This window comes from Ailuropoda melanoleuca, chromosome 3 (assembly GCF_002007445.2).
Source record: "Ailuropoda melanoleuca isolate Jingjing chromosome 3, ASM200744v2, whole genome shotgun sequence".
In the NCBI taxonomy this organism is placed as follows: domain Eukaryota; kingdom Metazoa; phylum Chordata; class Mammalia; order Carnivora; family Ursidae; genus Ailuropoda; species Ailuropoda melanoleuca.
The window spans coordinates 113,548,824-113,573,745 of record NC_048220.1 but is presented as its reverse complement, the minus strand read 5'-3'; the positions used below and the strand labels follow the sequence as shown (position 1 = coordinate 113,573,745).

At 38.9% G+C, this 24,922-nt stretch overlaps 1 protein-coding gene across 5 annotated transcripts in view; it reads left to right on the top strand.

Annotated features, from left to right (window-relative positions):
• NNT (nicotinamide nucleotide transhydrogenase) overlaps nt 1–24,922 on the top strand; it is a 94,169-nt gene that overhangs the window by 52,053 nt on the left and 17,194 nt on the right. For all 5 annotated transcript variants that reach the window (XM_002921712.4, XM_011228085.3, XM_034656942.1 and 2 more), the window contains 9 exons: nt 851–1,012; nt 2,006–2,116; nt 3,332–3,477; nt 4,721–4,916; nt 7,620–7,853; nt 8,960–9,120; nt 11,486–11,665; nt 18,729–18,888; nt 20,904–20,985. In XM_002921712.4, coding sequence (XP_002921758.1) covers nt 851–1,012; nt 2,006–2,116; nt 3,332–3,477; nt 4,721–4,916; nt 7,620–7,853; nt 8,960–9,120; nt 11,486–11,665; nt 18,729–18,888; nt 20,904–20,985 — 1,432 coding nt within the window. The remainder of the gene's footprint in view (nt 1–850; nt 1,013–2,005; nt 2,117–3,331; nt 3,478–4,720; nt 4,917–7,619; nt 7,854–8,959; nt 9,121–11,485; nt 11,666–18,728; nt 18,889–20,903; nt 20,986–24,922) is intronic.

The window sequence follows — 24,922 nt, the reverse complement described above, 5'->3', positions numbered from 1 at the left end:
AGAAAGTTGAATTCCAGCTCCCTGGTCCCCCATTCGCATTCTGTTTTTACTGACCACTAGGTAACCCTTCCTTCTGTGCAGAACAGCCGTCCACATGTTTGCTATTAGGAAAGGCAATAATTAAAGATGTATGTTCAGAGCTGACTGTTTGTATTCTGCACATTCTTAATTTAATTTGTATTTTTTTTTCCTCTTCTTTGTAAAATCCTGTTTGCTGACTTGGTGTTGAGGCTGGAGCTGATTGCCCTGGCCAGCAGTCCAGGCCAGCTTCAGGAGCAATTGCAAAACTTCTGTCCCCGGGGGGTGGGGGTGGGGTAGAGGCCATATGTTTTGGGGAGGTGCTGGAGTGAATGAAATCCTTCCTACTCTTTTAAAATCCCTCTTCCTCAGCCAAAGCTGAGTGACATGAAATTGGCTTCAAAAAAGTCCTGTCTTGTAAAGGTCGTGTCTTGCCCAAGTAGAAAATGCTTTGGTAGATCCTGTGTAGGTCTGTAATTCTGGAACAAAAGTGCTTGTATGAACACATGTGGCATTGTCAATGAAAGTCAAAACAGCGAAGAGGACAATGGGGAAATTGTTATTAAGGTGACTCATAAATTTTACTAGATCTTTACAGCTTATTTTATTTTGGGAGGTGGTGGTAAGGAAGTTGAGTTTTGTTCATAATACCTTTAACCTCCCCTGCTACTCCCCATCATGAAATGTGTAAAAAAAAAAACTCATTATTGGCAAACTCATTATTGGGTGCAGAATTTAAAAGCATTGAGTGTTTCACATGTTTGTGTATGGGTTTGTGTGCTTTTAATCTTGAGATATTTGGATGTCAGCTCACAGTCTTCTCTTTCTGTAGGTCTCACTGGGATGCTGGGTTTGGGCATCGTGGCGCCCAATTTAGCCTTTTCCCAGATGGTGACCACTTTTGGCTTGGCTGGCATCGTGGGCTACCACACCGTCTGGGGAGTGACCCCTGCTCTCCACTCACCACTGATGTCTGTGACTAATGCAATCTCAGGTTTGCTCCTCTCTTGTTTTCCCTCATTTTAGGTTTTCATGGGCTTATTCAGCTCTCCAACTGCTTTCAGTGAGGTTGCCAAAGCCTTTGTTTACAAATTGTATGGCTTGGCCTCTGAGGTGGTGGTTCTGGCGGTTTGGGCTCCCAGAGGGGGCGAGGGTGGGGCTAGAAGTGAGGGGCCAAGCAAGCGTGTCAGGCCTTCGGGCTGCTCCCATTTCAAGCAGTGCAGGGCCATTGTTCTTTCTTTCAGTTGTAATTTCCTTTAGAGAAAGGTTTCCTCTAAAATCACAGATTCATCTAAACATTCAGCCTAGCAAGTCTGCCGTAAGTAGGCCATACCTGTCATCAGATTCACTGTGAAGCCTTTGGAACAGGAAACCAAGCTGGCCAGCCAGGGTAGCCGAGCATCAGCCAAGCATCGGCCGAGCATTGGACCGGCGCAAGTCTTCACAGTGGTCCGTGCAGCGTCCACACAGCTGCCCAGGAGCTCTTCTCTTTGGCCCCCAGTGATGCTCAGATCCGAGGAGTGAGAGCCACATTGAGCAAGGGTGGGGCCTGCCCTGGCTTGGAAGCCTCGTGCTGCTGGTGCTTTCGCCACAGCTGCCAGCAGCTGCAGGGAACCTGGCTAATTCCAAGGGGCCCCGTACTCTGGAAAGCTCAAAGTCATGGCTTCGCCATCATATATTTATAGTTCATGCATAGTTCCTTCCAGTTCAGAAACAGTTTACTCACCCACGTCCCTTTTTACCTCTTGTCCAAAACATTATTGATTTAGATCTTTACCAGGGGAACAGAGCTAGAAAGTTAAAGGAAGGCCAAATTTTTATGCAGAAGGAGAAAAAGTTTTGTTAACTCTTTGCCCACAGTAGTACTTCAGTGACAATGGTGCGTGAGAACTTTCTCCTTTGTGTCTGTCCATGTGAGATCCTACAGCTGTGACATTTTGTTTGGCCTTGTCTCTAACTATTCACCATCTTGATTCTTTCTTCCTAGGGTTGACTGCAGTTGGTGGGTTGGCACTGATGGGAGGACATTTGTATCCTTCCACAACTTCTCAGGGCCTTGCCGCTCTTGCTACATTTATTTCCTCAGTCAACATTGCAGGTACGATGGCAGTGGTGATCAGAGAGCCCAGAGTGTTATTTAAAAAAAAAAAATTATTTAAGTAAGCTCTACACCCAGCATGGGGCTCGAACTCACAACCCCGAGATCAAGAGTCGCATACTCTGCTGACTGAGCCAGCCAGGCGCTCCTCCCAGAGTGCTATTTTTAATGTAGACATGAGAAGCAACTATAAATCCATATAGAATAGACATTGGGACTTGTTTAGACATTTGGATTTTAAGAATTTAACTATGCCTTTAAACATTGTTTCACTCAGACCATAAATGCTCTCTGTGAAGAAAAATTATTTTGCCTATCTGTAATTTTTTAATTTTTTTTTATTTTTTTTATTTTTTTTTTTTTTAAAGATTTTATTTATTTATTAGACAGAGATAGAGACAGCCAGCGAGAGAGGGAACACAAGCAGGGGGAGTGGGAGAGGAAGAAGCAGGCTCATAGCGGAGGAGCCTGATGTGGGGCTCGATCCCGTAACGCCGGGATCACGCCCTGAGCCGAAGGCAGACGCTTAACCGCTGTGCCACCCAGGCGCCCCTATCTGTAATTTTTTAGAAACTATTTGATAAAAGAACACCCCCTCCCTCAGTGCCCCCCCAAATAAACAAGCAAAATGATTGTCTTGCTGGAGGTTATTGATTGCATAGTTTTGAATTAAGTTGACTTGTAGCTATCACCATAACATCTGAAAATGAGTACGCTTTTAGATAAAGTTTTAGCCTTTGCCTTATGCTAGCCTATGTTTCTGAAAACTGAAAGCCTAACACATCACTTGTGTCAACTCATTTGATGCTATTTTGTAGCTAAAAATTAGTTAACGCGTCTAAGAAATCTGGTGTCTGTTGATATGGAATTTTTTTTCTTTTATCACTAGTTATAGGTTTATCCAACAAAATACCCTATTTGAAAAAAAATACCAGCCTTTGATCTTTCGCATTCCCAAGCTGCTTGAATGCCTGTTTGCTTGTAGTCATGCAGAAATAGTTGGTTCTGTACTCCGACTACAAGTTTTCTTCCTGAATATAGGGTTCCCCACCTTCAATGAAACTGGCTTGAGTGATAGAATAAGTTTTAATTTTGCAGTTCTAAATGTATTTTTATCCCTAGGTGATAAAGATGTGCTTAAAGTAGAAAAATTGTATTGTTTTAAAAATCATGTTACTCAAATACCTCTTTCTGCTTCATGTTTACTTTGATAAGGCGGCTTTCTGGTGACCCAGAGAATGCTGGACATGTTCAAGCGTCCCACAGATCCCCCAGAATACAATTACGTGTATCTGCTCCCTGCGGGTACCTTCGTTGGAGGATATCTAGCTGCTCTCTACAGTGGTTATAACATTGAACAAGTAAGAGGCTGTTTTGAGAATTTTTATTTTGCCACCGTGTTTTCTTTCCAACTAGATTTAACATTATCATTACCAAAATTCAGGCTCTATCAAGCAAATACAGTAATACCTCTAGAAACATCTTGGTCAAATAGAGGATTCCTATGTAGGGGATAGGACCCTGGATTCTAGAAACAGATTTGCCTGCTACCTGAATGTGCTAACATGGGTTTACCTGTTTGTCCCTCAGTTTTTCGACGTGTAAAAAGGATCAAGAAGGTTATTATGTACCTGGCTGGATTGTTGTAGGGATACAGTGAAATAATCAGTAACAGAATTTGCAATTTTTCTGTTAAATACTGTTAGTCCTTTTCCTACTTACTTTCTTCCCCTACAAATTTAGTGCATCATCTCTTGTAACCAGGGGATGTTATGTCAGTTCATTTAAAAAATACAGTGTAAAAATGAATGTTATATAGAACAACAGAAATAATCAAGTTGAACTTCCAAAGTTCCATGTCTCAATATGATAATAGAGACTCAACTTTGTTCTGAACTCAGTATTTTTTTTTATCACTTTTCAATGCCTATCACGAGATTGCAATTGCTCTGACAGCAGAAAAATCATGTCTCCCTTGGTTTCTGCCGTTTCCAACATTTCTTACTTGTTGAGTGAACAAAATCTTTTTTGAGAAGAGTTGGAGTGGTGTGTCAGAGAGACCCATGTCTGAATCCCAGATTTGCTATTTTCTGATCATGTGACCTTGGAAGAATTATGTAAACTTTTTAAGCTTTGGTTTGCTCTTTTAAAAAATGAAGATGATGATTCTTTCAACTTGTGTGACTCTCATGGGACTGACTTATGACGTGAAGAAAGTGTATGTTATGGTCCCTGGCATCTACAGCCTCAGGGCTTGGCTCCTTTACAGCGTTTGGTCAGGTCTAGATCCCATCATAACTCTGTTTACATTTAGATACTTTCATATGTTCTTGTGCATGCTGTCAAATCCAAAAAGAAACCAATTTACAAAATGGTATAATAACAAGTACAATTTAAGGTATTTAATTTGTTAATATTACTAATGGATAGGAAAATATATTGAAATATTCAAAGAAGAAGTCCAACTGGTCCCTGTATTGTCTGAATTTAAAATTGTTTTTAGGAAATCATGTTTTCTCAAGAGAAGTCCTCCCTATGCTAATAGACTGAAAGTTTTGATACTCTCTCTCTCTCTCTCTCTCCTCTTCCCTTTCGTTTAAAAAGATCATGTATCTAGGCTCAGGTCTGTGCTGTGTTGGTGCCCTGGCCGGCCTTTCCACCCAGGGAACAGCTCGTCTTGGCAATGCATTGGGCATGATTGGGGTGGCTGGTGGCCTGGCAGCCACCCTCGGAGGCCTAAAACCATCCCCAGAATTGTTAGCTCAGATGTCTGGAGCCATGGCTTTAGGCGGTACCATTGGTAAGCACTTGGTGGAATTCTGCCTTTATGGGAACACATGCCCATTTTTTAGCTCACTCTTTGGACATAGTTGATCTACTTATTCAATGTTAAATGTTTTAAAATGTTTGTATTTTAATGAGAATGATACGAACTATGACTCTTCACCAAAATAAATACATTATATTAGACACAAAGTTAATTTTATTATTCATAACTTTCTAATTAATTTGTTAGATTTTATTTTCTATGCTCTTGAGATTACTCATATCTGTTTTTATAAATACTGTGTAAAGGTGGACTTTTGTCCATCTCTTCCCAACTCCATATTTAATGACATATATTGGTAGCTTGAAATTGACCACAGTGGTTGCATTTACCTCATGGAAATCAACAAATGCTACAAATCTGGATTTCATTTATTGTTTCATTGATTGTCCAGACCTAAGAAAGAGATGGAGAAAATATTAATAACGCAGTTTAAACTTTAACGTGTGCTGTGTCTGTAGCCATTACATTGTGAATCTCACAAAAAATTGAGCAAATATTCTTCCAATATTTGAAAACTATTATCAGAGTCAAGCTGTTGCTCACATTGTTGACAACGAGTGAAGTTCTCACATATATCTCATTTCACTTTTGTCTTACTTGTTAATGCAAACAAAAATGTCGGCCAGCATTCCTGTGGGAACTACACTCATTTCCTCAGTTGTAAACACTAGGTTGGTGACAGATATGAGTTTGGCAAAAGTCAACGAATACATTCTGTGAAAGTCAGTTGGCAATATGGAGTTTACCATAAAGAGTATCGTATATTTTATTATTTGAAAATTATGTGCTACTTTATATCATTAAAAACTCATGTACATATTTATATATGCACATATTTTTATCCCGAGGAGCTGGTGGTTGTATATTTACCAGTATAACAGTAGCTTTAGGCCTCCTTTTATACTTCCCCAGGAAAGCTCTGTGTCCTTTCTTGATAGTCCTTGGAAAGGAACGAAGGAGAATGTGCTGTAGGTTCATGGCAGGAAGACCTTTAGACAAGATCTTAGCAAATATTCTGGGGTGCACCCCTTCTCTATCACCTACCTTGAGCCATGTAGCTCTTTCAGAGTCTCTTCATTTGGACTTTTGTTACCCAGGTATTTGCATTTCTTTACCTTTGGACTTGGTCTCCACCCACCCACTTGAAAACCCAGGCCTTCCTCATATTCCACCTGTTTCTTTTTTTTTTTTTTTTTTTTTTAAAGATTTTATTTATTTATTTGACAGAGATAGAAACAGCCAGCGAGAGAGGGAACACAAGCAGGGGGAGTGGGAGAGGAAGAAGCAGGCTCATAGCGGAGGAGCCTGACGTGGGGCTCGATCCCATAACGCCGGGATCACGCCCTGAGCCGAAGGCAGACGCCCAACCGCTGTGCCACCCAGGCGCCCCTCCACCTGTTTCTTGTGTGCTCAGGAACAAGTGTTGGCTGTGGAGAAGAGAGCTTGGGTTATTCAGGCAGTGGGGAGAATGTTAGGGTTTGCTTGGAGCCTCAAGTAATCTGAAGTGTTAGGGGAGTATTTGCAGGTTGTGATGGAAGAGGCATGTGTTAGTGTTGTGTGTTTGGGTTTTTGGAGTTGGGTGTGTTGAGAAAACCTACTATTTTCGAAAGGGTATGCATAACCTTACTTTCTCTATTGTCCCTGTAAGAGAATATTTAGCCCATACTAGGAAGCAGATAAATACTTATTAGGGACAAGGATGGAAACCCTTAAATGTGGTCTTTTTTTAAAGTTGAGGTATAATTGGGGTGTCTGGGTGGCTCAGTCAGTTAAGGGTCTGATTTTTGATTTCAGCACAGGTCACGATCTCAAGGTGGTGAGATTCTCTCTCTCCCTCTCCCTCTGCCCGTCCCCATATGTGTGTGTTCTTTCTAAAAATAAACTAACATAAAATTTTAAAAAATGAAATAAAATAAAAAAATATAATTGACATTATATTAGCTTCAGATGTACAAAATGATTCCATATTTGTATATATTGCTAAATGATCACAATGTTTATTAAACATCTGTCACCATACATAGTTGCAGAATTTTTTTTCTTGTGATGAGAACTTTTAAGATCTCCTCTCTTAGCAAATTTCAAATATGTGATACAGTATCATTAATTATAGTCACTATGCTGTACATTATATCCCTATGACTTATTTTATAAATGGAATCTTCACCTATTTTGCCCACCTCTCATCCCGTTTCTAGCAACCACCAATCTGTTCTCTGTACCTATGAACTTTTTTTTTTTTTTTTAAGATTTTATTTATATATGTGAGGGAGAGTGAGAAAGCGAGTGAGCAGGGGGAGGAGCAGAGGGAGAGGGACAAACAGACTCCCTGCTGATGCAGGGCTCGATCCCACGACCCCGAGATTGTGGCCTGAGCTGAAACCAAGAATTGGACGACTAACTGACTGAGCCACCCAGGTGCCCTTGTTTGTTGTTGTTGTTGTTGTTGTTTTACTTTTAGACTTCATATATAAGTGAGGTCATATGGTATTTATCTTTCTCGGACTTATTTCACCTAGCATAATACCCTCAAGGTTCATCAATATTATTGCGAATGGCAAGATTTCTGTCTTTTTTTTATGGCTGAATAATATTCAAGTATTGGCTTGATTGTAGTTGCTTCTCCAAGGTCTGTTAAGTTTTAATTTCTCTTTGACCTTCATTTCCCAACAGGATTGACAATTGCCAAACGCATCCAGATTTCTGATTTACCTCAGTTAGTTGCTGCTTTCCACAGCTTAGTGGGCTTGGCAGCTGTGCTTACTTGCATAGCCGAGTACATTGTAGAATACCCACATTTTGCCACGGACGCAGCCGCGAACCTCACCAAGGTCGTGGCCTACCTCGGTACTTACATCGGTGGTGTCACGTTTAGTGGCTCTCTTGTTGCTTATGGAAAACTGCAGGGTAAGTGATTCAGCATAACAGAGAGGTCAACAGCTATTGTTTAGGGAGCTTAAGGGTCCGTTTCCATTTCCGAAAATGGCTTCACGGAGAACCCGTTAGGTGAAGAATTTGTATAGCACTCAGACCCCTGCCTCCACATCAGGATTGCTTTCCTTCATTGATCCTCACAGATCCGACAAAGCTTCGAAGCTATTTCTTTAGCAGGCAGCTGGTGCAGGAAATAAGTGCACAGAACTTTGTGCGGCAGGACTAGTTGACAACCGATGATACATGTGAACAAAACAGCATCTTCCTGATCCTTAGTTAGAGATGCCTGTTCACAGAAATGAACTTTATACATTTTCCAGAACAAAGAGAAGCTTGTTGAATAAGTTTGTGTGATCCCCATACGGTGTGTATGTGTTTTGAGCACATACATGTTTTACAGCTCTGGCTTGCCATCTTTTGCTACTGCCGAAGTCAGCCATGAGACTAGAAGTGGGGAAAAAACCCCAAACTTCACAAGAGGCTGTGTTTTCAGTGTTTTCACGACTAAGTGAGTCTATAGAGAAAAGTAGCTTGTGATATAAAAATCTGGTCTTTGCCTCTGAGTAATCAAGCTATTAAAATTAAATAGAGAACTTCCATGAAACTTAAAAATCACAAAAGAACTTCAAGCCTCCAATGCTCTTGTCTCATGCTTTGTTTTCAAAAACAACTAGCAAACCAGGGCTCTGCTCCCTTGGGCTCAGTTGATAGAATCAGAAATGCTAATGTGCTAGGACTCTGTTTTGAAGTTTTAAATAAATGAAACCACACTTAACAACTTCTGTGTTGGTCATACGGGAAAAATGTAATTTTTTAAGATGCTAGGACAAAGAGTAAAGAAATTGTTATGTGATCAAAGTAAAGAACAGTTAAGTTGAGCCATACTCCTACTTTTGTTAACATTTGTTACGTGTAAGAACCCTAATTTGCTTTTATGTTTCAGGACCATTTTTTTTTCTTATTCTGATATTTAATTTTGGTAGTTTAGGATTAAATGATGTGCACTTAAGAGTGTGTGTGGGTGGGGGGGGAGGGTAATGACACTTGCTAGCTTCTGACTGACTTGCGCTTGGTCCTAGGTATCCTGAAATCCGCCCCTCTCCTGCTCCCCGGAAGGCACTTACTTAATGCAGGCCTGCTGGCTGCTAGTGTGGGTGGGATAATCCCATTCATGATGGACCCTAGCTTCACCACTGGCATTACCTGTCTGGGCTCTGTGTCGGCTCTCTCTGCTGTCATGGTAAGAAGTGAGAGGTGGAAGCACATCGTCAGTGAGGACCGGGCAGTGTTTTGTTAAGAGTGTGGTCTAACCATACTTCTAGCATTTCAAGACCCTTGATGGAATAAACATGTTCTAGAATGATGTTACATGTTCTTCTTTTCGGAATCTGGAAAATACAGAAAAGCGTAAGAAGACAACCACTCTTTCTCATCACTGAACGGTTCCTTTCAACGTTGCCGTGTGACGTCTTTATTGCTTGGGGCTCTTGTCACTGGATCAATGTGTTGGTGAATGGGGATTTTAAAAAGCCAAGTGTTTCAATTCTTTTCATCAGGTGCCTATTTATTGTGACAAGGCCCACAAAACAGTGCTTTGGGTTTTCCGCGATAAGCGTCAGATACTCGCTGCCCATTAGTCGCGCTCTCATTTATTGGAAGCTATGATACCAAGTTAAAGAATTATGTAAAATGAGACACATCTAATAAACCCTGTGTGTTCAGTGGGGGAGTTGAGCGAAGCCTTCATGATGGGTATGGTCCTCCTCGCCCTCTCTCATTTTCGCATTTAGTATATTGATACGTACAGTATTCTCTAGTCGTCTACAGGCTACCCCGTGTAGCATTTTACTATGTCAGTCGGTGAGGATGCTCTGCAAACAGCTGTTACTCACAGATTCCTTCATGTTTGTCTAGTCTGGAGTCTACATTCTAGACAAGGTTTATGTTTTAGGTTTTTAAAATAATTTGTAGTGCTTAGCACAAAACTAGACATACAGTAATCACTTGTCAAACACATACTGGTTGCTTGATTCAAGATTTACAGTGTTAAAAATGATACTTATGTAATCCTAAGAGGCCTGATTTTGGTAGAGAAACTTTAGAAATCTGAAGAGTACGGGGCACCTGGGTGGCTCAGTCAGTTAAGTGTCTGACTCTTGATCTCAGCTCAGGTCATGATCTTAGGCTTGTGAGTTTAAGCCCCATTGGGCTCCACACTGGGCATGGAGCCTACTTAAAAAAAAAAGTCTGAGAATTAACTTAAAATTCTTTTTATGACTACTGACAACCCATTTTTTCCCCAGCTTATGTAGCACTGATTTTTGTTTTATTTTAAACAGAAGAAAAATGGTTTTGATATTTTTTTATCCAGTAAAACAGAATGTCTCAAAATAAAACCAACAGCATGGAAACGCAAAACTTTAAGAATTACTGTTTTTGAGAATAGGCGAATTTGATATTTAAGAGGTACTTTATGCTTACATGAGAATGAGTAAGATAAAATTTTTGTGGACTGTTTTAATTGCTTTTGACTAAATTAAGTAGTGCATGAATACATTCACATCTTAAACTCAAAATATGTAGGTGTTTGTGGAATGAAAAGCAAAACTCTTTCTCCCATCATTCTTTTTCCTTTCCTGTGTTTAGTGATTTGGGGTTGCACTAGAGAGACTTTGGGTTCTGTTGTATTCCTCCAAAGAGTATTGATCATTATTTTTTTATTTATTTGTTTTTGTAGGCAGCTAACTTGGCTGCATTCAGATTTCAAGTCTGGCTTCCTTATGATAGGGGCAGCTGAAATCTGTTATTATTTTTTTCTTAGCAGGTTTGCTTGGAGTCTGCCCACATATGCATAGTTAAAGAGTCAGCCCGAGTTTTGGGCAGAGTTAATACATAGAATTTGGGGCTCCTTCTCTTTAGCTTGCTCCCCTGCATTTTCCCTTCTCACTTTCTAGCTGCTGTAGTCACCCTAAGTACTATCCTTGGATCTTCAAACTAGCAAGACTGTGGGCTTGTATTTTTTTTTTTTTAAAGATTTTATTTATTTATTTATTTGACAGAGAGACAGCCAGCGAGAGAGGGAACACAAGCAGGGGGAGTGGGAGAGGAAGAAGCAGGCTCCAAGCAGAGGAGCCTGATGCGGGGCTCAATCCCAGAACTCCAGGATCACGCCCTGAGCCGAAGGCAGACGCTTAACGACTGAGCCACCCAGGCACCCCCTGGGCTTGTATTTTGGATTTAGCTGTTTCTCTTGGCACCATGGGGGACCTGCCCTGATGTTAATGCCACAAAAACTGGGAAATTCACTCAGTGCTGTGATTTTTGTTCAAGTGCAGACCCCTCTCTAGTTTCTGCCTGCTTTTCATCACTGCCTTTTAGGGACTTAGGGATATTTCTGGGGTGGGGGGGAGGTGGTTTAGTGCTTACACTTGTTATATCTGTGGGAGAATTGATCAGATGGGAGGCACTTGGTCATTACCAGCCATGGAGCTTCAACGTAAATATATTAATTAGACAACCAGAATGATTAAGAACCAGGATGTCCAGTGTCAGAGGCTTTATTTCTATTTCATTAATTTTGATTTCCGCTTTGGATTTCATCCTAGGGTGTGACTTTGACAGCTGCCATCGGGGGTGCGGACATGCCCGTTGTCATCACTGTGCTGAACAGCTATTCAGGCTGGGCCCTGTGTGCGGAGGGCTTCCTGCTGAACAACAACTTGCTGACCATCGTGGGGGCGCTCATAGGCTCTTCCGGCGCCATCCTGTCCTACATCATGTGTGTGGTAAGAAGCAGGTGTTTGAATGTAAAGGAAATGGTGTTGTGAAAGTAAGGATCTGTTTGTTATTTGCAGTAAAAAACGACTATGTCAGTTCTTATTTTTCTTCAGTAGAAATAGCAGAGTATTTCATTTGAATAAATTTGCAAGACTGCTTTTAAAGTCCCCAAGTATAGGTAATTAGGAAAATTAAGTATCAAGATAAAAAACCCGACTCCCTCCATCTGGAGATAAGCACTTAAGATTTTGGTTTATTTCTTTCTATTCTGTTTCTTTCTCTATCACATATCTGTGTATTTACTTGTCTGATCATATTGTATACTGTTTTATGTTTCATTCTTTTCATCTTACTTTAGTCTTGTCATTTTCTTGTTTAAAATGCTTTTTAAATACCATTTTAAGGGACTTCGTACAAATCCATCATATGGATATATAAAATTCATTTAAGATTTCCTTTAATGCTGTACCTTTTATGTTTGAGTTTTTAATTTTTCTTTGTACATAAATACATCTTTGGCATTTCTGATTTTTGTCTTTGGATTGATTCCTGGAAGTGAAAAAGGTTTGCACATTTTTCTCGGCTCTTCCTACTTATTACCGTGTTGTTTCCTGAGAGCTGGCTCCAATTTATACTCCCACTGGTGATCTGTGAGGGTGCCTATCTTGAAGTTCTGTGGTCAGCATGATCTTTTTTAAAAAAGAAAAGAAAAAAAATAAAAAAAACAAATACTTCTTAGCTTCCTTTTTGTTTCCAGTTCTCTTCAGGATGGCAAAAAGATATCCTGCAAATCATTAAAGGTTTGACTAGGAAACTTTTTCAAGTGATAGATACTGTTTTCTAAATAATAGTTCTGCATGGCTGTGGAAGGACAAGTGTGCAATGGAGTGACGTCAGATCATGACTCTATGCAGATTAATCGTTCAGGCGGAGAAAGGATACATCTTCCACCTCCGTTCTTTTATTACAATATTTAAAAAGCCCCTTATTTTATAACTCAGAGTTCCTCATATGTTTTAATTGAAAATCTCTTTGTAAATTGAATGCTTAAGTTATCTTTTTAGATAATTCAGATAATTTCTTATTAAATTAGTTTTCTTTGACCATTTTGTTATCTTTTTATAATAAGAAATTAGTTTTCTTTGGTCATTTTGTAGAACAAAGGATTTTATAGCCCCAAGGAAATGTTTTAAAATTAAATCTCCCAAGTTGTTCAGGGAATTTGGAAAGGAGCAGGTTTGTGTCTCCTATTTGAAAAGTTTCAGGCTTTGGGTTTCTAAAAAACAAATGTTTATAGAGAAGGCAAAATTTATTCAGTTGCATTAGAAATCGTTTTCCCTAGTGCTATTGCTGGATCATAGGGTAGCTCAATTTTTAACTTTTTAAGGGACCTCCACACTGTTTTCCAGAGTGGCTGTATATAACAAAATAAAAATTACTAAAAAAAAAAAAAAAGAAAAAGAGTTTTCTCTAAAAATGGACTTTTTTAAAAAAAGTTTTTTAATTCCAGTGTAGTTAACATACAGTGTTATATTAGGTTTGGGTGTATAATACAGTGATTCAACAATTCTATACATTACTCAGTGCTCATCATAATAAGTGCGCTCTTTAATCCCCATCATCTATTTCACCCATCCCCCCAACGCGCCTCCTCTCTGGTAACCATCAGTTCCTTAAGTCTGTTTCTCGGTTAGTGTCTCCTTCTTCCTTCGTTTGTTTTGTTACTTAAATTCCACGTATGAATGGAATCGTATGTGTTTGTCTTTTTCTGACTTATTTCACTTAGCGTCTAAAAATGAACTTTTAGACCCTTAGACTTTTCTTCAGTTGGTGAATTTGAATGACCAGCAGGGGGCAGCAGAGTTTCATTATTACTTAAATTTGTGGTTAGTCAAAATTCTGATTTTAAAATTAAATGGGAGGATTTGAATTTTAACAAAGCCAGTGGCATCCTGATATGGGGAGAGGTGAGGACCGGTGTCTAGTTCTTGGAGTGTCATCACAGGTGCCTTCTTGCCTGTAGTGTTTTTTTCTTGGTTTTACTAAGGTTCTCAGATATATCAATAGTATATCCCAAATTTGTGTGTGTCTTTTTTATTTCCTCCCCCCTTCCTCGTCATCTAGTTTCTTTTATTATTGTTGGTTATAGTAACCAAAGAAACTTACAGTAGCGGTTCTATGACAGTAACTAGAATAAGGTAGTAAGAGGCACTTGTTGAAAATACTTTTTTCTGTGAGTGCCTCTCTAATTATATCATCTTTCTCTTATCTTTCCTTTCATATATCTTGATCTGTTTTCTGTATTTCTTTTTTTTTTTTCTTTTCTATTTCCACCGCTTCAGGCATGCTGCTTACTGGCAACATAGCATGGCTATTTTTTATTCTTATACTCTATAATAAAGGATTCTTGTAGCTGTCCGTGACCATACGTGTCACACTGGATCAGATGAATACTCTGTTTATAATAGCAACTTGTATTAATTTGGATTCAAAGACAGTTGAAGCTTTAGTTTTTTTAAAAAAAATGCTATTCAATTATAAAAATAAAAGGTGTTTAATGTGGGAAATTTAGAAGAAAGTAGAAGAGGATAAATAAATCATTTGTAATGCCATTACCACTTAACTCTTAAAATTTAATATTCTAACTCCAGTCTTTTTTCATAAGCATATGTTCAAACATATTCTGCATTGTTTAATTCTCACACTAATAATTGGTTTGTTCTTTTTTCCTTCAGTGTACTTCCTTGTGCATTTTGATTATTTTTGTAGGAATGGAGTGTAGGGGCTTTTGGTTGGCTGTCGATATCGATGAATTGATTTCCACAAAGGACTCTCCAGTCTGAGCTCTCACCAATGATACGTGGGGTGCTTGTTTTCCTGCACACTCTCCCTTCCTTCATCTTATTACAAAACAAACAAGGCAACAGCAAACACTGGCCTGCTGTATTTTTCAATTTTGAAGATAGAAATTTTCTTTCCTTTTAAGTTGCCCTGATTTCTGACTTTTCACATTAGTCTTCATTGATTCTTGGCTTGTGCTTCTTTATTATAAGAAATTGTTTCTTCATAGCTGTTGCTTTAGCAGCTCAGAGTGGTTCATAATAATAATAAAAATGAAATAGCCACGTGTAATTGGGCATAGAAGTAGACATTGACATACTGTAGGCATTAATGCTGGGTGCTTTACAAATATTAGCTCATTTCATCCCCACACTAATTCTGGAGGTAGGAAATATTATTCTCATTTTACAAGGAAGGTATTTTAAGATGCCGTCGATTATTTGCCTTTGTGTTTATGGAGGCTGACTGAGCACCTGGCACACTCATAGGAGTATAATAATTATTACACAACATTAGATGAATATTTTATTTGTTTGCTCATTTCATATTTTGGAATCTTCTCTGGATAGGTTATGACAACAGATGTACTGCCATATATCAGTATCTGTTGATAACGCTAGTATGTTTAGCTTCGTTATTTTATTATTTATTGAAGAAACATGCAAGTCCAAACCAGAACAGAGTGGTTTTATTATGTGAGAGGGAATGGAATGCTCCCCGAGTGGCTAATCAGTAATCCCTAAAATTGAATTTTTGTTCTGACAAAGAATTCTTTTGGGTGTCTTCTTAGCCGCATGCTGTGGTTATACAATATCCAGTATTAAACTGAAAAATGTCAATAGTGTCCAGACAATTAGCTCAAATGAATAATTTACTTTATGCCTAGGTGTCATATAGACATTAACCTCTTCATGATTTTACTGTCCATTTACTTGAGATAGTGTCCAAATTGCCTGGGAAATATAGGGCTTGCAAAAATGGGACAGCATTTTCAAACTGAATTTTCTGATTTTTGCACTTTGTTACTTGTTTCCAAATGAAAATAGAACAGAATGAAGTGGATCAAAGCCAAACCAATAATAATATATATATTTTTTTGCTTTGCAGTCAATTATTCAGCACCCACAAAGCATTGAGATGAGAGATGATAGTAAATAGAGTATATGTTATTATTGCTTTGGTTTTGTCTTATTTTATGACCTTTCCTTTGTTTTAAGATTTTTTCTTAGAGTTTGCTTGGAATTATGTGAATTAAGGGTCTCTTTAATGTAGCATACAATTTTCATTATAGGGCTTACTAACTTAAAAGGAACAGTCTTGGACAGTGTTGCGAATACTTTGTCTTGGAAGCTGGGAACTCCTCAATCTGCGGATCANCAAAACTGGCTCAGTGAGGTAAGTAATTCAGGGGAATCTTTACCTCTTAAAAAAAAAAAAAAAAAAAAAAAAAAAAAAAAAAAAACCCAGAACAAAGTCCTAAACCCTAAACATTTGTTGAAAATAGAATGTTGCAATGGTAAATTCAGAGATGAAAAATAATTTAGTTTTTAAGAGACCACATGGAATCAGCTTAATGGTGATATAATTGTGGATATGTGTTCAACAAGTGGACTTTGATTGTTAAACTACTGTGTGGTTCCCTTTTTTTCTCCCGAAGATGCCTTTAGAGTAGTGGGTAAACATTAATTAAATGTCCTCTGAAATTCTTTTCTTCTCCATTCAGTTTTATAGGGAGAGAAGAATGGTTCCTTTTATTTTTATTTATTTATTTATTTAAAAGCTTTTGTTTAAAACCTAGTTAGTTAACATACAGTGCAATATTGGTTTCAGGAGTAGAATTCAGCAAGTCATTTATGGACAACACCTGGTGCTCATCACAAGTGCCCTCTTTAATCCCCATCACCCATCTGGCCCATTTCCCACCCACCTCCCTCCATCAACCCTCAATTTGTTCTCTATCGTTAAGAGTCTTTTATGGCTTGTTTCCCTCTCTCTTTTTTTTTCTTTTTCTCCTTCCCCTATGTTCATCTGTTTTGTTTCTTAAATTCCACATATGAGTGAAATTATATGATATTTGTCTTTCTCTGACTTATTTCGTTTAGCAGTATGCCCTGTAGATCCATCCATGTTGTTGCAAATGGCAAGATTTCATTCTTTTTGATGGCTGAGTAATATTCCATTGTATATATGTACCACAACTTTTTTATCCATTCATCAGTTGATGGACACTTGGGCTCTCCCCATAGTTTGGCTATTGTAGACATTGCTGGTGGAGGTGGTAGTGTCCCTTCGAATCTGTATTTCTTGTATAGAATGGTTCCTTTTAAGCCAAGTTAGAATAAAGTGGTCATATCCTTGTACATCTGTCCCTCTACATCATGTTCCTCTGTCATCTGTCCCTCTGCAAGACTGTGTGATGCAGGTGATGGAGCCACATTGTGGTTTTTAAAAGAAGTTACCTATAACAGAAATATGTGAATGTCTGAAATAGTCCTTTGAATCAGTTTTTAAGGCAAACATTTGGTAGAACATATTTCTGGTAATTTAATTTTAGAATCTTCTAATTCAAAACTAGAAAGGATTTATCAGAATCAACAAATGTTGAATGTTTGGAACTCTCAAGTATGGCTATTTGGATTTGTAGTAGAACTTGGATTTAAGTATAGGAGGTTGGGTTAAGAATTTGAATCTTCATGTCAGATTGGGACTATATACCTAATTAAAAGCATTATTGATTTTTCTTTGATCCTCTTATCTGTTCATAAATACATAAAGGCATTCTAAAGGTATTAATTTTGTATGTAATAATCTTAGACCAGTTTACTGGAGTTTGGGCTCCGTAGAGTGTGAATGTTGTGTCTGAGAAATGAACTTCAGTCGAAAGGACAACTTAAAAAATTCTGACAGTATTTTGATCCATCATCTTTATGTAACTGATATGCTGCCTTTCATCAGGTATGGCTCTTTGTTCATCTCCTCTGCTCCTTTTCCCTCCCTGACTCCACCTCTGTCCCACTTCAGCAGTGTATGTACATGTCTCCACTAAGATGGTAGCAGGCTGGGCTGTCTTTGGATGGAGGTCATGATTTTTCTTCTCCCAGTGTGTTACTTGTCACTGAAAATCTTCAGGTGCTTTTTGTTCTTTAGTAATAAAGTATTGTCTTTTTTTATTTTTAAAGTGATAGATTGACACGTATATAGCTTTTACATGGTATAAACAATGGATCAATGACATGTTTATTATAGCCCTTAAAATTGTGTTTAATAATTTTTCGTAATTTTTTCTGAAGTGAGAAATCCAGTTGTGATCCTGTAAAATGACTGCTTTCTTCATGTACAGTGATTTGAAATCTTAAAAGGCATTTGGTTACCCAAACCATCTAGCTTCTAGAAGTCTTGTCTTTTACCACCCCAGCTCCAGAGGTCTACAGAGGAACTGTTTTAGAAACCACACACGCCACTATCGCATTTCAGTTGTCGAGTTTGTGTGGCACATTATTGGATGATTCTAAATGAGCATGAATCTGATTTTTTTCCCGAGATTATTTTTCCAGTTAAAAGGGCAGGTGTAAGTTTTAATGAAACAGTGTATGAACTTACTCGTCTGCCTTTTTGGAAGTAAATATTTTAGGAGCCTGATGATGAATCTAGTCACTTCTGTTACAGCTTCCTGGAGCTCTGTGCAGTTGATTTGGAAAATGAGACCGTGTCAACTCCGACATTTCTTTTTTTTCTTGATGACAGAGGGCAGCAGACTTCTAAATGCTGTGGATTGCTCTTCTTTAATATCTCCTTGTTGCCTCTTGACAGCTTGCAGCTGGTTGCAGGATTCGCCTAACACATTTGTAGTCAGTCACCTTGTAAACTCTCATAGATACCATTCTTTTTTATTCTGGTGAAATACATGTGAATATGGAAGTAGAACTTGCTTAATCAGTACACGGACAGTAATAATTGGACTTGAATTTTTCATTAATTTCTTAATGTGATCGGTATTTTTCCATTAAATTCTTTTTTAAAATTAACTTTTACTGAAAATAATCTGTGTACAGTTGACTTTATAGATGTGATCTATGTGATTACATAGATCAATTCCATAGATCACATAGATTTTTTAGATGATCAAATAAACCTCTTAAAATCATTATGAATATCATATAACACAGGATTCATACCTCTTTCAAAAAGTTACGTGGATTAAACTCTCACAGCTATAATTTTTTTCTCCAGGCAATGAATCGTTCCCTGGCTAACGTGATTCTTGGAGGCTATGGTACCACTTCAACAGCTGGTGGAAAACCCATGGAAATTTCTGGCACACATACAGAAATCAACCTTGACAATGCAATTGACATGATTCGAGAAGCTAATAACATTATTATTACTCCAGGTAAAAAAAAAAAAAAAAGAAAAAAGCAAACAACCTGTAATAGCTGTTGGAATTGATTATGTTAATACAGTTTCTTATAGTAGGAAAAAATTGAATGGGAATGTACTCATTTTTGAAAACGTAATCGAAACATAGAAGCAATCCTATGATTACCAAAAATGTTGAGAATCCTCAGCTTAGGTTAATATTTCAGGGATAACATAGTGATTTTACAAATTGATGTGGTACCTTCTAACCATGTCTTTCTGTGATTCTATACATATATTTTAGTCATCTTTGAGTTTTGGTTATTTTTTCCCCATTGATAGTTTTTGGAATTATTGTCAATATTAAATTAGATATAGTATATGAAAGTATCTAGACTTAGTGAATGCTAGTAAGTGTTAATCTCTTTCTTTTCAAAAGTAAATATTTAAAAAATCAATAAGAATCATGTAGTTTCCAATAAGATGAGGTAACATGGCCTAATACTAACATGGTCTGGCAGTGACAACACCTCACTTTTGTTCTTAATTTTGCTTCTAACAATTGACATGACATTGATCAAGTCATTTCATCTCCCAGACTCAATTCCCTAATTTTCTGAGGGTTAGCTCCATTTTTCTTTAATCATACCACAGAATGCTGTGATATTACAGATAATATATTGGGTTCAGATTAAGATTTTAACTCTATCATGTTACCATAAGAGTTTTCTATAAAGGAAATCTATTGATTTGACATGTGGGTGGTTTGCTGGTTGGTTATATGCTAAGATGAAAATAACAAACACTAGCAGAATTGAATGTTCGGGTGCAACCCTTCTCAGTTGGGGCAGTGTCATTTTCTAGAGGCATTTGAAACATGTGGATTTGGGTTTTTGTCTCACTGTCCACTTGTGTGTGGGAGCAGACACACTAAATATGTTGTATTGCTTGGGACATTCCTGCATCATGAATGGTCCCACCCAAGGTGGCATTAGTGTTACCTGGTGAGAAACACACCTGGAATGTAGAGGTGGAAAGACATAAAGGCCACACTCTTTTCCCTTTAGACATTTTCCATCTAGGGAAGAAGTCAGATCAATAAATTATGCAGGGTAGGTTATGATAAGGGCTAAACTGGACTGTGTAGAAACACTTTCTTTTTAATCATGAGGAACCCAAGATGGATTGTCAGGAAGCGAGGGATTGTTTTGGGCCTTGAGGATAGATGGTGTTGGGAGTGGGGAAAGGAGAGGGAACAGCCTGAAGAGAGACTTGGTTTTTGGAAATCTGGGGGTGGAAAATCGGGGACAGTGTGATTGATTGTACAGGGCTAGTGGACAGAATGTAGGGTCAAAGGAGAAGGAAGAGGACTGCAATTTGTGGTCATACCTGTAATAACATCAGAAATAGGGAGCACTTTTGGGTTTTTTTGGCAGGGGAAGAAATTTTTAAGTTCTTTTTAGGAGACATTAGGTTTGAGGTGGAGATAGTACAATGGACATGCCATCTGGAGGTCAAAGGACAGGCTGAGCCTGGACACAGATTGGGAGTCATCAGATGGTTGTTGAAGCCATGGGACAGGCTGAGACTTTCCAAGGAAAGTGTGAGGGGCAAAACCAAGGCCCTGGGGAGTTTCATTGTTAAAGGGGAACAGAAGGAGATCTATTCAAGGATATCAAGGAAGAATAGTAACAAAGTGAGGAGGGGAACCAGGGAACTGCAGTCTTCTCAAAACCAAGTATGAAGACAGTTTGGCAACGTTTACACAAGCCGTGTGTGCATACACAAGTGTGTGTGTGGTGTGGTGTGTGGGGAGGGAGTGCCCAGCAGTATCAGACAGTGCAGGAGATTGAGGAGGGACCATTAGATTTTGAATTTGAAATTTAGGTCAACATTTTAGAAAGTCCAGAAGTTTGCTTTCATTTCTCGTCCTGTTAACGGATTGCCTTGTTTTGGCATAAAAATATGTTTTGATCAAGGGAGAAATTATTGTTCATAAGATTTCACAATAAAAATCACGCTCTTCTGTGTGCTTCGTGTTCTTTGCAGGCTACGGGCTCTGTGCTGCCAAAGCGCAGTACCCCATCGCCGACTTGGTGAAGATGCTCTCGGAACAGGGCAAGAAAGTCAGGTCAGTGCTCGCAGCGCAGGGTTTGCGGGTGGTGTGTGTGACAGAAAAGGAAAAGCGATGACTTGCGTTTAGATGATTTTCCTGCAGTGGAGTTTTACCTATGTAAACACAGGTAAAGAAACTGAGTTGTAAAAAACCCTGTTCTAGCCTTAGTCTGGCTACCTCGTTCCGCTGTCTCTCATAACCACAGAACCTAAATACAGGCTCATTTTAGAAAGGAAAACTGTATTATCCTGAATTCCAGGATTTTTATTAATGGGGAAAAACAGAAGTCTGTTTTGGTTGGATTTGGGGAAGGAGGTCAGATAAAGCATTAGAACCATATCAAGTTGTCGCTTTTTGGTTTCTGGCGTTCACACTGACTAAAGAAAAGTACCTCAATGAGAGATCTCTGATGAACAGTGAGTGAGGCCCGGTGGTGACGCTGGGGCCTGGTTAACGTCTGACTGGGTTGGCTCTCCTGTTCTCCCATGGAAAAGACAGGTGCACATGTCCCTTCCCTAACGCCATACGCTTTTTGAAATAAGAATCAGGGCGGTAGCTCTGCCTGCTCCTTGGCATTGGGGCACTAGTCTCTGCTCTTGGGAGGACCTTGAGCACAGCGGAGAAGTGGAGGACTCTGCATTTCCAGATTATTCCCCATGACCTTGGATAAAGGGCTTGAGGGATGTAAAGATGGCGTCAGTGGGTGACAGACCTCTGCAGTACTTGCATCCGCCCCGTGCACCTTTGGATCCCTGCTCTGGAACTCTGCTTTCAGGAGTCAGTGACGGGGCCATCTGGAGTTGTCCCTGGGAGTAGATATCTGCTGACTTTTTGCCAGAAAAGCTGGTTCTCTTGCAGTTTCACTGACAGGGTTCCATAAGTCAGAGAGACAGGATAACTCTATTATTAAATAAAATTAGTTTGTTCACCAGAATGTTAATGTATGTTGACAAAACTGTTAATGTCTATTAATGAAAATTCCTTTTAGACGTCTATCTCACACTTTTTCTAGGGCAGATGATAAGAAAATAAGCTCAACCATGTGCCCAGAACTAGTCAGAGTGTCTGTGCAAGACTGGGTGCAGAATCCTGACTGTTCCAGCTATTAATAGTGGTGAAGAGACTTACATGATGAAATAAGTGGATCTGACATTTAATTTTTTTTTAAAAGATTTTATTTATTTATTTGACAGAGAGAGACAGCCAGCGAGAGAGGGAACACAAGCAGGGGGAGTGGGAGAGGAAGAAGCAGGCTCATAGCGGAGGAGCCTGATGTGGGGCTCGATCCCATAAACGCGGGGATCACGCTCTGAGCCGAAGGCAGACGCTTAACGACTGCGCCACCCAGGCGCTCCCTGACATTTAATTTTTTAAAGATTTACTTATTTATTTATTTGAGAGAGAGAGAACACGAGTGGGAGGGGCAGAGGGAGAGGGAGAGAGAATCTCAAGCAGACTCCCCGCTGAGTGCAGAGCCTGACACAGGGCTCGATCTCACGACCCAGAGATTGTGGCCCTGAGATCAGAGCCCTGAGATTATGACCTGAGCCAAAACCAAGCGTCTGGCACTTAACTGACTGAGCCGCCCAGGTGCCTCAAGTGGATCTAACATTTTAGTATCAGCTGCATTTTCTCTCTTCCTTCCTTCCCTCTCTCACTCCTTCCCCACTCTGCTTCCTGTGATCCATAGTTAGTGTTTCTCATAGAGAGTCAAAATACCGTTTTGTGGTAGGACCAGCTTTTCTGTGATTAGATGTTTCCATATTTAGTATAATCTTAGAAAACTGAAGATAGAGGATGAGAAAAATCATTGACTTCACTGACTTTTTTTTTTTTTTAAGATTTTATTTACTTATTTAAGAGAGAGCAAGTGCATGAGAAAGAGTGCGAGAGCATAAGCAGGGGGAGGGGGAGAGGGAGAAGCAGGCTCCCTGCTGAGCAGGGAGCCTGATGGGGGGCTCAATCCCAGGACCCTGAGATCATGAGCTGAGCTGAAGGCAGATGCTTAACCAACAGCCACCCAGGTGCCCCCCTGACTTGGTTTTTTGATTCACATATGAAGTCTCATTTTGGTCACCATTGCCCATTTTCTTACCCAGTATTGTACGGGGCTGCCCTTTTAATCATAGGCTTGCCACTTAAAGCATTGCAGACCTACATAAGGAAAGGATGTGTTAAAGAATCTTTTATGATTTTCCTAAAAAGAAGTTGTTTTTCTTTATTCAGTCCACATGTGAGAAGTCTAAAGTATTAGTAATGCCTTCTATCACCACAAATGTTTAGGACATGAGTGGCAGTCTTAATGAAGTAAAGAAAGATGGCTTTCCCGTCTTAGTTATCCTCTGGGAAGGGAATGATTGATCTGACATCCCTCTCTTATTACCCATTGACCAGTCTATGTTAACCAGACATCTGGGAAAATCAGTCCAGGGTGAGGTGGATGCAAAGTTGGGGAGCATCATGACTGCAGGGTAGCTTGACAAAAGCAGGATGTGAGGGGAAAGGAATAAGAGGGATGGAGAAAATGATCTGGAAAGAAAAGGGGTGAGACAAATGAAATCTCAGTTTCTGAGCTGATTAAAGTTTGATTTTGATCCATGAAGACATAAGATAAATTGCTGTTTTAGGATGATTTCTGTCACCCTGAGTGGGAATAATAATTACTTAAGATATATGGGAGATATTTAATTAAACATATATGAATAGTATCTCAATTATAATTTGTGTTTTATTGAAATAATTTTGTGAACAGGATGTCAGACTTGACGGGAGAGAGCGTTCTGTCATTTCACGTAATTGTCGTAATTTGTTCAAATAATTTTTTAAATAATAAACTTAATAATTATTACGTAGGATCAGAGTAAAATTGTTGTTCGTCTAATTTCTCTATTTGTGAGTTAGGAAAAGTTAACCACTTATATTGATCAATTTCATAATAAAGATGAAATTAAATTTTAATATATCAATTTGTTTTTTTACTGTGATCTGTTGAATTTTCAACATGGGCTTTGTAACAAATTATGCAGATTTCATGTCTGAATTAAATGGAAGAGTCTAGAACTATTCTTGCTAACGCAGTGACAGTAAATGATCCTATTTTTCCTTTCTAGTTTTTGAGTAGGGTTTTTTTTTATTTAAAGGGAGTCATAGAAACTGTCGATTTTGTCTCATGTGCATTGTCATCTTCTCCTAGGAGAAGTATAGATTTTCTTGATGGAGTTAGGAATACGTGTATCCATAGATGCTAGCTTTTTTTTTTTTTTTTTAAGGAGACAAATGTCTGTTTTCACAAGCAATGGCTGCAGTGTTACCTCGTATTTTAATGAAATAAATCTGTATTTACAGTTTGCAGTAATTTAGTCCTTTCATCACCCTGTGGAGCTCCCACGGTGTTCATTGAGCACAGCTGCTGGGGCTCTGGTTTTAGTAGATTTTGTGCCTCAGGACCCAGCGTGCCTAGCATCCAGATGTGGTGACATACTTACACACATCCCCCGTGGAAATGTGCCAGTGTGGACATACGATTGTCATCAATTAGTTATGCCCAAGTGGTGCCAAGAAAAATTGCATCTGTCATACAGTCTGTCTGGCTTCATGGCCAATGATTGATTTAGAGACACTCGTTTTCCTTCACTTTGGCTATAGTCATAACATGCTCACCAGGAGCTGTGATTACATAATGAAGCACATGGCATTTCATGACAGCAGCTCATGAGTGTTCACTGACCTAGACTTTCTTTAGTGGCCAGTATATTGTTGCTTCCCAGTTGCCCAGAACACCTCTGTAACTTACCTAACTTATGCTTGATCTCTAAAAGCATTTTATTACAAAAATCTTACACTACAAAAGCGCAGATGTTTTTTCTCTTTGTTTCCCAACCTTTGGATCCATATGATGGGCTTTTCATTATAAAGCAGAAATAGTGTTCCCAGTAATTCTTAGAAAGAGGTG